At 46.4% G+C, this 12,590-nt stretch overlaps 1 protein-coding gene across 2 annotated transcripts in view; it reads right to left on the reverse strand.

Annotated features, from left to right (window-relative positions):
- The window catches only part of LOC145876911 (tyrosine-protein phosphatase non-receptor type 2), a 32,481-nt gene that overhangs the window by 4,092 nt on the left and 15,799 nt on the right, over positions 1-12,590 (reverse strand). The window contains exons 5-8 of one of the 2 annotated variants that reach the window (XM_082972302.1): positions 11,346-11,483; positions 11,036-11,245; positions 9,162-9,323; positions 6,183-6,577 (exon numbers count right to left, since the gene is read on the reverse strand). In XM_082972302.1, coding sequence (XP_082828428.1) covers positions 6,183-6,577; positions 9,162-9,323; positions 11,036-11,245; positions 11,346-11,483 — 905 coding nt within the window. The remainder of the gene's footprint in view (positions 1-6,182; positions 6,578-9,161; positions 9,324-11,035; positions 11,246-11,345; positions 11,484-12,590) is intronic. The other variant, XM_082972303.1, reaches the window with a different exon arrangement.

Raw genomic sequence — 12,590 nt, forward strand, 5'->3', positions numbered from 1 at the left:
ATGTGAGACTGGAAGGGTCCTAATTGAATGCCATCTAAACATGTGAGACTGGAAGGGTCCTAATTGAATGCCATCTAAACATGTGAGTCTGGAAGGGTCCTAATTGAATGCCATCTAAACATGTGAGACTGGAAGGGTCCTAATTGAATGCCATCTAAACATGTCAGTCTGGAAGGGTCCTAATTGAATGCCATCTAAACATGTGAGACTGGAAGGGTCCTAATTGAATGCCATCTAAACATGTGAGACTGGAAGGGTCCTAATTGAATGCCATCTAAACATGTGAGACTGGAAGGGTCCTAATTGAATGCCATCTAAACATGTGAGACTGGAAGGGTCCTAATTGAATGCCATCTAAACATGTGAGTCTGGAAGGGTCCTAATTGAATGCCATCTAAACATGTGAGACTGGAAGGGTCCTAATTGAATGCCATCTAAACATGTGAGTCTGGAAGGGTCCTAATTGAATGCCATCTAAACATGTGAGACTGGAAGGGTCCTAATTGAATGCCATCTAAACATGTGAGTCTGGAAGGGTCCTAATTGAATGCCATCTAAACATGTCAGTCTGGAAGGGTCCTAATTGAATGCCATCTAAACATGTGAGTCTGGAAGGGTCCTAATTGAATGCCATCTAAACATGCAGTCTGGAAGGGTCCTAATTGAATGCCATCTAAACATGTGAGTCTGGAAGGGTCCTAATTGAATGTCATCTAAACATGTGAGTCTGGAAGGGTCCTAATTGAATGCCATCTAAACATGTGAGTCTGGAAGGGTCCTAATTGAATGCCATCTAAACATGTGAGTCTGGAAGGGTCCTAATTGAATACCATCTAAACATGTGAGACTGGAAGGGTCCTAATTGAATGCCATCTAAACATGTGAGATTGGAAGGGTCCTAATTGAATGTCATCTAAACATGTGAGACTGGAAGGGTCCTAATTGAATGCCATCTAAACATGTGAGTCTGGAAGGGTCCTAATTGAATGCCATCTAAACATGTCAGTCTGGAAGGGTCCTAATTGAATGCCATCTAAACATGTCAGTCTGGAAGGGTCCTAATTGAATGCCATCTAAACATGTGAGTCTGGAAGGGTCCTAATTGAATGCCATCTAAACATGTGAGTCTGGAAGGGTCCTAATTGAATGTCATCTAAACATGTGAGTCTGGAAGGGTCCTAATTGAATGCCATCTAAACATGTGAGTCTGGAAGGGTCCTAATTGAATGCCATCTAAACATGTGAGTCTGGAAGGGTCCTAATTGAATGCCATCTAAACATGTGAGACTGGAAGGGTCCTAATTGAATGCCATCTAAACATGTGAGATTGGAAGGGTCCTAATTGAATGTCATCTAAACATGTGAGACTGGAAGGGTCCTAATTGAATGCCATCTAAACATGTGAGTCTGGAAGGGTCCTAATTGAATGCCATCTAAACATGTCAGTCTGGAAGGGTCCTAATTGAATGCCATCTAAACATGTGAGTCTGGAAGGGTCCTAATTGAATGCCATCTAAACATGTGAGTCTGGAAGGGTCCTAATTGAATGCCATCTAAACATGTGAGTCTGGAAGGGTCCTAATTGAATGCCATCTAAACATGTGAGTCTGGAAGGGTCCTAATTGAATGCCATCTAAACATGTGAGTCTGGAAGGGTCCTAATTGAATGCCATCTAAACATGTGAGTCTGGAAGGGTCCTAATTGAATGCCATCTAAACATGTGAGTCTGGAAGGGTCCTAATTGAATGCCATCTAAACATGTGAGTCTGGAAGGGTCCTAATTGAATGCCATCTAAACATGTGAGTCTGGAAGGGTCCTAATTGAATGCCATCTAAACATGTGAGTCTGGAAGGGTCCTAATTGAATGCCATCTAAACATGTGAGTCTGGAAGGGTCCTAATTGAATGCCATCTAAACATGTGAGACTGGAAGGGTCCTAATTGAATGCCATCTAAACATGTGAGTCTGGAAGGGTCCTAATTGAATGCCATCTAAACATGTCAGTCTGGAAGGGTCCTAATTGAATGCCATCTAAACATGTGAGTCTGGAAGGGTCCTAATTGAATGCCATCTAAACATGTGAGTCTGGAAGGGTCCTAATTGAATGCCATCTAAACATGTGAGTCTGGAAGGGTCCTAATTGAATGCCATCTAAACATGTGAGTCTGGAAGGGTCCTAATTGAATGCCATCTAAACATGTGAGTCTGGAAGGGTCCTAATTGAATGCCATCTAAACATGTGAGTCTGGAAGGGTCCTAATTGAATGCCATCTAAACATGTGAGTCTGGAAGGGTCCTAATTGAATGCCATCTAAACATGTGAGACTGGAAGGGTCCTAATTGAATGTCATCTAAACATGTGAGACTGGAAGGGTCCTAATTGAATGCCATCTAAACATGTGAGTCTGGAAGGGTCCTAATTGAATGCCATCTAAACATGTGAGTCTGGAAGGGTCCTAATTGAATGCCATCTAAACATGTGAGTCTGGAAGGGTCCTAATTGAATGCCATCTAAACATGTGAGTCTGGAAGGGTCCTAATTGAATGCCATCTAAACATGTGAGTCTGGAAGGGTCCTAATTGAATGCCATCTAAACATGTGAGTCTGGAAGGGTCCTAATTGAATGCCATCTAAACATGTGAGTCTGGAAGGGTCCTAATTGAATGCCATCTAAACATGTGAGTCTGGAAGGGTCCTAATTGAATGCCATCTAAACATGTGAGTCTGGAAGGGTCCTAATTGAATGCCATCTAAACATGTGAGACTGGAAGGGTCCTAATTGAATGCCATCTAAACATGTGAGTCTGGAAGGGTCCTAATTGAATGCCATCTAAACATGTGAGTCTGGAAGGGTCCTAATTGAATGCCATCTAAACATGTGAGTCTGGAAGGGTCCTAATTGAATGCCATCTAAACATGTGAGTCTGGAAGGGTCCTAATTGAATGCCATCTAAACATGTGAGTCTGGAAGGGTCCTAATTGAATGCCATCTAAACATGTGAGACTGGAAGGGTCCTAATTGAATGCCATCTAAACATGTGAGTCTGGAAGGGTCCTAATTGAATGCCATCTAAACATGTGAGTCTGGAAGGGTCCTAATTGAATGCCATCTAAACATGTGAGTCTGGAAGGGTCCTAATTGAATGCCATCTAAACATGTGAGTCTGGAAGGGTCCTAATTGAATGCCATCTAAACATGTGAGTCTGGAAGGGTCCTAATTGAATGCCATCTAAACATGTGAGACTGGAAGGGTCCTAATTGAATGCCATCTAAACATGTGAGACTGGAAGGGTCCTAATTGAATGCCATCTAAACATGTGAGATTGGAAGGGTCCTAATTGAATGTCATCTAAACATGTGAGACTGGAAGGGTCCTAATTGAATGCCATCTAAACATGTGAGTCTGGAAGGGTCCTAATTGAATGCCATCTAAACATGTGAGTCTGGAAGGGTCCTAATTGAATGCCATCTAAACATGTGAGTCTGGAAGGGTCCTAATTGAATGCCATCTAAACATGTGAGTCTGGAAGGGTCCTAATTGAATGCCATCTAAACATGTGAGTCTGGAAGGGTCCTAATTGAATGCCATCTAAACATGTCAGTCTGGAAGGGTCCTAATTGAATGCCATCTAAACATGTGAGTCTGGAAGGGTCCTAATTGAATGTCATCTAAACATGTGAGTCTGGAAGGGTCCTAATTGAATGCCATCTAAACATGTGAGACTGGAAGGGTCCTAATTGAATGCCATCTAAACATGTGAGTCTGGAAGGGTCCTAATTGAATGCCATCTAAACATGTGAGTCTGGAAGGGTCCTAATTGAATGCCATCTAAACATGTGAGACTGGAAGGGTCCTAATTGAATGCCATCTAAACATGTGAGACTGGAAGGGTCCTAATTGAATGTCATCTAAACATGTGAGACTGGAAGGGTCCTAATTGAATGCCATCTAAACATGTGAGTCTGGAAGGGTCCTAATTGAATGCCATCTAAACATGTGAGTCTGGAAGGGTCCTAATTGAATGCCATCTAAACATGTGAGTCTGGAAGGGTCCTAATTGAATGCCATCTAAACATGTGAGTCTGGAAGGGTCCTAATTGAATGCCATCTAAACATGTGAGTCTGGAAGGGTCCTAATTGAATGCCATCTAAACATGTGAGTCTGGAAGGGTCCTAATTGAATGCCATCTAAACATGTGAGTCTGGAAGGGTCCTAATTGAATGCCATCTAAACATGTGAGTCTGGAAGGGTCCTAATTGAATGCCATCTAAACATGTGAGTCTGGAAGGGTCCTAATTGAATGCCATCTAAACATGTGAGTCTGGAAGGGTCCTAATTGAATGCCATCTAAACATGTGAGTCTGGAAGGGTCCTAATTGAATGCCATCTAAACATGTGAGTCTGGAAGGGTCCTAATTGAATGCCATCTAAACATGTGAGACTGGAAGGGTCCTAATTGAATGCCATCTAAACATGTGAGTCTGGAAGGGTCCTAATTGAATGCCATCTAAACATGTGAGTCTGGAAGGGTCCTAATTGAATGCCATCTAAACATGTGAGTCTGGAAGGGTCCTAATTGAATGCCATCTAAACATGTGAGTCTGGAAGGGTCCTAATTGAATGCCATCTAAACATGTGAGTCTGGAAGGGTCCTAATTGAATGCCATCTAAACATGTGAGTCTGGAAGGGTCCTAATTGAATGCCATCTAAACATGTGAGTCTGGAAGGGTCCTAATTGAATGCCATCTAAACATGTGAGTCTGGAAGGGTCCTAATTGAATGCCATCTAAACATGTGAGTCTGGAAGGGTCCTAATTGAATGCCATCTAAACATGTGAGTCTGGAAGGGTCCTAATTGAATGCCATCTAAACATGTCAGTCTGGAAGGGTCCTAATTGAATGCCATCTAAACATGTGAGTCTGGAAGGGTCCTAATTGAATGCCATCTAAACATGTGAGTCTGGAAGGGTCCTAATTGAATGCCATCTAAACATGTGAGTCTGGAAGGGTCCTAATTGAATGCCATCTAAACATGTGAGTCTGGAAGGGTCCTAATTGAATGCCATCTAAACATGTGAGTCTGGAAGGGTCCTAATTGAATGCCATCTAAACATGTGAGACTGGAAGGGTCCTAATTGAATGCCATCTAAACATGTGAGACTGGAAGGGTCCTAATTGAATGCCATCTAAACATGTGAGACTGGAAGGGTCCTAATTGAATGCCATCTAAACATGTGAGTCTGGAAGGGTCCTAATTGAATGCCATCTAAACATGTGAGTCTGGAAGGGTCCTAATTGAATGCCATCTAAACATGTGAGTCTGGAAGGGTCCTAATTGAATGCCATCTAAACATGTGAGTCTGGAAGGGTCCTAATTGAATGCCATCTAAACATGTGAGACTGGAAGGGTCCTAATTGAATGCCATCTAAACATGTGAGTCTGGAAGGGTCCTAATTGAATGCCATCTAAACATGTCAGTCTGGAAGGGTCCTAATTGAATGCCATCTAAACATGTGAGTCTGGAAGGGTCCTAATTGAATGCCATCTAAACATGTGAGACTGGAAGGGTCCTAATTGAATGTCATCTAAACATGTCAGTCTGGAAGGGTCCTAATTGAATGCCATCTAAACATGTGAGTCTGGAAGGGTCCTAATTGAATGCCATCTAAACATGTGAGTCTGGAAGGGTCCTAATTGAATGCCATCTAAACATGTGAGTCTGGAAGGGTCCTAATTGAATGCCATCTAAACATGTGAGTCTGGAAGGGTCCTAATTGAATGCCATCTAAACATGTGAGTCTGGAAGGGTCCTAATTGAATGCCATCTAAACATGTGAGTCTGGAAGGGTCCTAATTGAATGCCATCTAAACATGTGAGACTGGAAGGGTCCTAATTGAATGCCATCTAAACATGTGAGTCTGGAAGGGTCCTAATTGAATGCCATCTAAACATGTGAGTCTGGAAGGGTCCTAATTGAATGCCATCTAAACATGTGAGACTGGAAGGGTCCTAATTGAATGCCATCTAAACATGTGAGTCTGGAAGGGTCCTAATTGAATGCCATCTAAACAGTCTGTCCAGCACTAAAGGCCCACAGGCAGCTTCAGAAGGAGGGAGTTAAGCAGACAATAGAAAGAAGCAGTAGAGGGGAATACACCTCCAGGTGTACTGACCTTGGCACCTCCGCCAGGTCCTTCTCTGAGCTGTCTGGATCTGTCCCGTCTCCTGACGTCCGGTCCTCTCTGGACAACGCCACAGCTTCAGGCTCCACACAGGGCAGTGGCTGGCCGTTGGGCTTTTCTGAGGGCCAACTGGGGGACGTGGGGGCGTCTAAAGGGCGTGGCGGGGGTAGAGGGGGGGCGGGGGCGTCTGAAGGGCGTGGCGGAGGTAGAGGAGGGGCGGGGGCGTCTAAAGGGCGTGGCGAGGGTAGAGGGGGGGCGGGGCCGTCTGAAGGGCGTGGCGGGGGTAGAGGAGGGGCGGGGGCGTCGGAGAGAGATCTGGGAGGGGGGGCAGGTGGTGATTGACACACGGTCGCTCTGTCCTCTCTGGACAGCTCTCTCCACTGGCTCTGGACAGACAGACAGACAGACCAGTAGTTAATGACCAACAGCTCCTCATACAGACAGACAGGACAGTACTTAAAACCTGTTGGGGCTAGGGAGGAAGTATTTGCACGGCCGGATAAAAAATGTACCCGATTTAAACTGGTTACTACTCTTGCCCAGAAACGAGAATATGCATATAATTATAGTAGATTTGGATAGAAAACACTCTAAAGTTTCTAAAACTGTTTGAATGGTGTCTGTGAGTATAACAGAACTCATATGGCAGGCCAAAACCTGAGAAGATTCCATACAGGAAGTGCCCTGTCTGACAATTTGTTGTCCTTCTGTTGCATCTCTATCGAAAATACAGCATCTGTGCTGTAACGTGACACTTTCTAAGGCTCCCATTGGCTCTCTAAAGCCGCCAGAAAGTGGAATGGGGTGTCTGCTGTCTCTGGGCTAAGAACAGCAGGAGAGTTTGTGAGTGGTCAGCCTGGGGACAGTGAGACTGAGATGCGCGTTCACGAGAATTATCCATTTTTTTCTTTCAGCCTTTGAATGAATACAACGTTGCCCGGTTGGAATATTATCGCTATTTTACGAGAAAAATAGCATAAAAATTGATTTTAAACAGCGTAATGGAATATTTAGAACGTTTTTGTCACGAAATGCGCTCGCGCGTCACCCTTCGGATAGTGACCTGAACGCACGAACGAAACGGAGTTATTTGAATATAACTATGGATTATTTGGAACCAAAACAACATTTGTTGTTGAAGTAGAAGTCCTGGGAGTGCATTCTGACAAAGAACAGCAAAGGTAATACAATTTTTCTAATAGTAATTCTGAGTTTAGGTTGCCCCAAACTTGGTGGGTGTCAAAATAGCTAGCCGTGATGGCCGGGCTATGTACTCAGAATATTGCAAAATGTGCTTTTGCCGAAAAGCTATTTCAAAATCTGACACCGCGATTGCATAAAGGAGTTCTGCATCTATAATTCTTAAAATAATTGTTATGTTTCTTGTGAACGTTTATGATGAGTCATTTAGTAAATTCACCGGAAGTTTGCCGGTATGCTAGTTCTGAACATCACATGCTAATGTAAAAAGCTGGTTTTTGATATAAATATGAACTTGATTGAACAAAACATGCATGTATTGTATAACATAATGTCCTAGGGTTGTCATCTGATGAAAATCATCAAAGGTTACTGCTGCATTTAGCTGTGTTTTGGGTTTATGTGACATATATGCTGGCTTTGAAAATGGGTGTCTGATTATTTCTGGCTGGGTACTCTCCTGACATAATCTAATGTTTTGCTTTCGCTGTAAAGCCTTTTTGAAATCGGACAATGTGGTTAGATTAACGAGAGTCTTGTCTTTAAAACGGTGTAAAATAGTCATATGTTTGAGAAATTGAAGTTATAGCGTTTTTGAGCTATTTGTATTTCGCGCCACGCGATTCCACTGGCTGTTGAATAGGGTTAGGGTTAGGGTTAGGGTTAGCCTAGCCCTAACCCTAACCCTAACCCTAACCCTAGACCTAGCCCAGGGAAGTTAATGACCAACAGCTCCTCAGACAGACAGACAGACAGACAGACAGACAGACAGACAGACAGACAGACAGACAGACAGACAGACAGACAGAGGTGTTCATGTTACTATAAGGCAGTAGAACAGTCATGTTTGGATGTAGGAGAAACACATCGTCCCTCAGTGAAGACACAGTTCTGCTAATATCTAGTTTCACATTGACACTCTACTCTCCCATACAGCATTTTATTAAATTTAACCTTTATTTAACGAGGCAAGTCAGTTAAGAACACATTCTTATTTATAATGACGGTCTACCGGGGAACAGTGGGGTTAACTGCCTTGTTCAGGGGGCAGAACGACAGATTTTTACCTTGTCAGCTCTGGGGATTCGATCTTGCAACCTTTCGGTTACTGCGGAGCAGTCTCCCTGCCTGTGAGGAGCAGTCTCCCTGCCTGTGAGGAGCAGTCTCCCTGCCTGTGAGGAGCAGTCTCCCTGCCTGTGAGGAGCAGTCTCCCTGCCTGTACGGAGCAGTCTCCCTGCCTGTGAGGAGCAGTCTCCCTGCCTGTGAGGAGCAGTCTCCCTGCCTGTGAGGAGCAGTCTCCCTGCCTGTGAGGAGCAGTCTCCCTGCCTGTGAGGAGCAGTCTCCCTGCCTGTACAGAGCAGTCTCCCTGCCTGTACAGAGCAGTCTCCCTGCCTGTACAGAGCAGTCTCCCTGCCTGTACAGAGCAGTCTCCCTGCCTGTACAGAGCAGTCTCCCTGCCTGTGAGGAGCAGTCTCCCTGCCTGTGAGGAGCAGTCTCCCTGCCTGTGAGGAGCAGTCTCCCTGCCTGTGCAGAGCAGTCTCCCATGATGCTCTTGGCTCCCTCCAGCTAGCTAGGTGTGTGGTTAGTGTTAGCAGCGGGGTGTTACCTGTACAGAGCAGTCTCCCATGATGCTCTTGGCTCCCTCCAGCTAGCTAGGTGTGTGGTTAGGGTTAGCAGCGGGGTGTTACCTGTACAGAGCAGTCTCCCATGATGCTCTTGGCTCCCTCCAGCTAGCTAGGTGTGTGGTTAGTGTTAGCAGCGGGGTGTTACCTGTACAGAGCAGTCTCCCATGATGCTCTTGGCTCCCTCCAGGACGGCCCTGTAGGAGAAACGTAGCTGGTCAGGAGTCTGGATCAGACCCATTCGGTACTCCCTCATGTCCAGCAGAACCTTCTGGATGTCCACTGACGACGGGTCCTTCCTCTTGTCCATCTACACGAGAGAGAGAGAGAGAGGAGAGAGAGAGAGAGAGAGAGAGAGAGAGAGAGAGAGAGAGAGAATGTAACACCCTGGCCATAGAGAGGTTTTTTTTTTAGTTCTCTATTTTTGGTTTGGCCAGGGTGTTACATGGGTGGGCGTTCTAGGTTTCTTTTTCTACGTTGGTGGTTTTCTTTGGTTTCGGCCGTGTGTGGCTCTCAATCAGGAACGGGTGTAGATCGTTGTTGGTGATTGAGAGTCATACACAGGCAGCCTGTTTTTCCTTTTGGCGTTTTGTGGGTGAATGTTTTCTGTTTAGAGTTTGTATCCTGACAGAACTGTTACTGGTCGTTCTTTTGGTTTCTTCTCATTCGGTCATTAAAAACCATGAACACATCCTCCGCTGCACCTTGGTCTCATTTCAACGACAGACGTTACAGAGAATGACGTCACCTTTCGACGTCGGGGACGAGTGAAGACGGAACGTCACCTTTCGACGTCGGGGACGAGTGAAGACGGAACGTCACCTTTCGACGTCGGGGACGAGTGAAGACGGAACGTCACCTTTCGACGTCGGGGACGTCACCTTTCGACGTCGGGGACGAGTGAAGACGGAACATCACCTTTTCGACGTCAGGGACGAGTGAAGACGGAACATCACCTTTCGACGTCAGGGACGAGTGAAGACGGAACATCACCTTTCGACGTCAGGGACGAGTGAAGACGGAACATCACCTTTCGACGTCAGGGACGAGTGAAGACGGAACGTCACCTTTCGACGTCGGGGTCGAGTGAAGACGGAACGTCACCTTTCGACGTCAGGGACGAGTGAAGACGGAACGTCACCTTTCGACGTCGGGGACGAGTGAAGACGGAACGTCACCTTTCGACGTCGGGGACGAGTGAAGACAGGACGTCACCTTTCGACGTCGGGGACGAGTGAAGACGGAACGTCACCTTTCGACGTCAGGGACGAGTGAAGACGGAACGTCACCTTTCGACGTCGGGGACGAGTGAAGACAGGACGTCACCTTTCGACGTCGGGGACGAGTGAAGACGGAACGTCACCTTTCGACGTCGGGGACGAGTGAAGACGGAACGTCACCTTTCGACGTCGGGGACGAGTGAAGACGGAACGTCACCTTTCGACGTCGGGGACGAGTGAAGACGGGCTGTTCTACATAATGCTGAACAGTGAATTTAGACTGGAGACACAGCCCATCTCTAAATAGCCCACCCAACTACCTCATCCCCATATTGTTATTTATTTCTGCTCTGTTGCACCCCCAGTATCTCTACTTGCACATCATCATCTGCTCATCTATCACTCCAGTGTCAATCTGCTAAATTGTAATAATTTACCCACTACGGCCTATTTATTGCCTCACCCGCCTTTCGAACTGCTTTGCTTTATCTTGGCCAGGTCGCAATTGTAAATGAGAACTTGTTCTCAACTAGCCTACCTGGTTAAATAAAGGACTTGTTCTCAACTAGCCTACCTGGTTAAATAAAGGACTTGTTCTCAACTGGCCTACCTGGTTAAATAAAGGTGAAATAAATAAATAGAAATACAGTTTGACCAGGAAGCTGGTGTGAAACACCAAGTAGTAAAGCCTTGTCCGAGACCAGCTTAACGTCCAATCACAGCCCCTGAACGGGACGCTAGTCTACTTTCATACCAAGTAGGGAATTCAATAACAACGTAAAACAGGAAGTATTGAGGTTACCAGGATGAGACACGTGTCAACCAATGAGAAGGTCCCTGATCGTCCAATCCCAGCGCTGCAGTGGACCACGGACGGCCCATGCTCCGGCCCCAATGAGCCAGACTCCCGCACCTTGACCAGGAAGTTGAGGAAAGAGGCCGGTGATTCTGGGACGCCGAAATCAGGCCAGGTGGTGTAGTGAAAGTGGTATATCTCTCTGGTTTCTCCTGTCTGGACAAGGCATGTGATTTAATAACAGTGACGATGTTAATAACAACAACAACAACTTCCTCGTGACAACGGAGACGTCCACGGAGACGTAGAATCTCACCTCTGTGTTCCTCAGCTCCAACACTCGTATGACGTAGTAGGACATGTCCTCTTCCTTCACCAGCGTCACAACAAACCCTGTGTCTGTATAAGACAACTGGTGTCCCTCAGCTGTAGGCCAGTACTGAGCACACTTCTCCTGTTGGGGGGGGGGACAATACATCAGCTGTAGTACTGAGGACACTTCTCCTGTTGGGGGGGACAATACATCAGCTGTAGTACTGAGCACACTTCTCCTGTTGGGGGGGGGGGGGTCAATACATCAGCTGTAGTACTGAGGACACTTCTCCTGTTGGGGAGGGGACAATACATCAGCTGTAGTACTGAGGACACTTCTCCTGTTGGGGGGGGGACAATACATCAGCTGTAGTACTGAGGACACTTCTCCTGTTGGGGAGGGGACAATACATCAGCTGTAGTACTGAGGACACTTCTCCTGTTGGGGGGGGACAATACATCAGCTGTAGTACTGAGGACACTTCTCCTGTTGGGGGGGGACAATACATCAGCTGTAGTACTGAGCACACTTCTCCTGTTGGGGGGGGGGGGACAATACATCAGCTGTAGTACTGAGGACACTTCTCCTGTTGGGGGGGGGGGACAATACATCAGCTGTAGTACTGAGGACACTTCTCCTGTTGGGGGGGGGGACAATACATCAGCTGTAGTACTGAGCACACTTCTCCTGTTGGGGGGGGGGGACAATACATCAGCTGTAGTACTGAGGACACTTCTCCTGTTGGGGGGGGGGGACAATACATCAGCTGTAGTACTGAGCACACTTCTCCTGTTGGGGGGGGGGGACAATACATCAGCTGTAGTACTGAGGACACTTCTCCTGTTGGGGGGGGGTCAATACATCAGCTGTAGTACTGAGGACACTTCTCCTGTTGGGGGGGGGGGGACAATACATCAGCTGTAGTACTGAGCACACTTCTCCTGTTGGGGGGGACAATACATCAGCTGTAGTACTGAGCACACTTCTCCTGTTGGGGGGGGACAATACATCAGCTGTAGTACTGAGGACACTTCTCCTGTTGGGGGGGGGGACAATACATCAGCTGTAGTACTGAGGACACTTCTCCTGTTGGGGGGGGGGACAATACATCAGCTGTAGTACTGAGCACACTTCTCCTGTTGGGGGGGGGGGACAATACATCAGCTGTAGTACTGAGGACACTTCTCCTGTTGGGGGGGGGGACAATACATCAGCTGTAGTACTGAGGACACTTCTCCTGTTGGGGGG

The sequence above is a fragment of the Salmo salar genome, unplaced genomic scaffold (genome assembly GCF_965601325.2).
Source record: "Salmo salar unplaced genomic scaffold, fSalSal1 ptg000635l, whole genome shotgun sequence".
Classification (NCBI taxonomy): domain Eukaryota; kingdom Metazoa; phylum Chordata; class Actinopteri; order Salmoniformes; family Salmonidae; genus Salmo; species Salmo salar.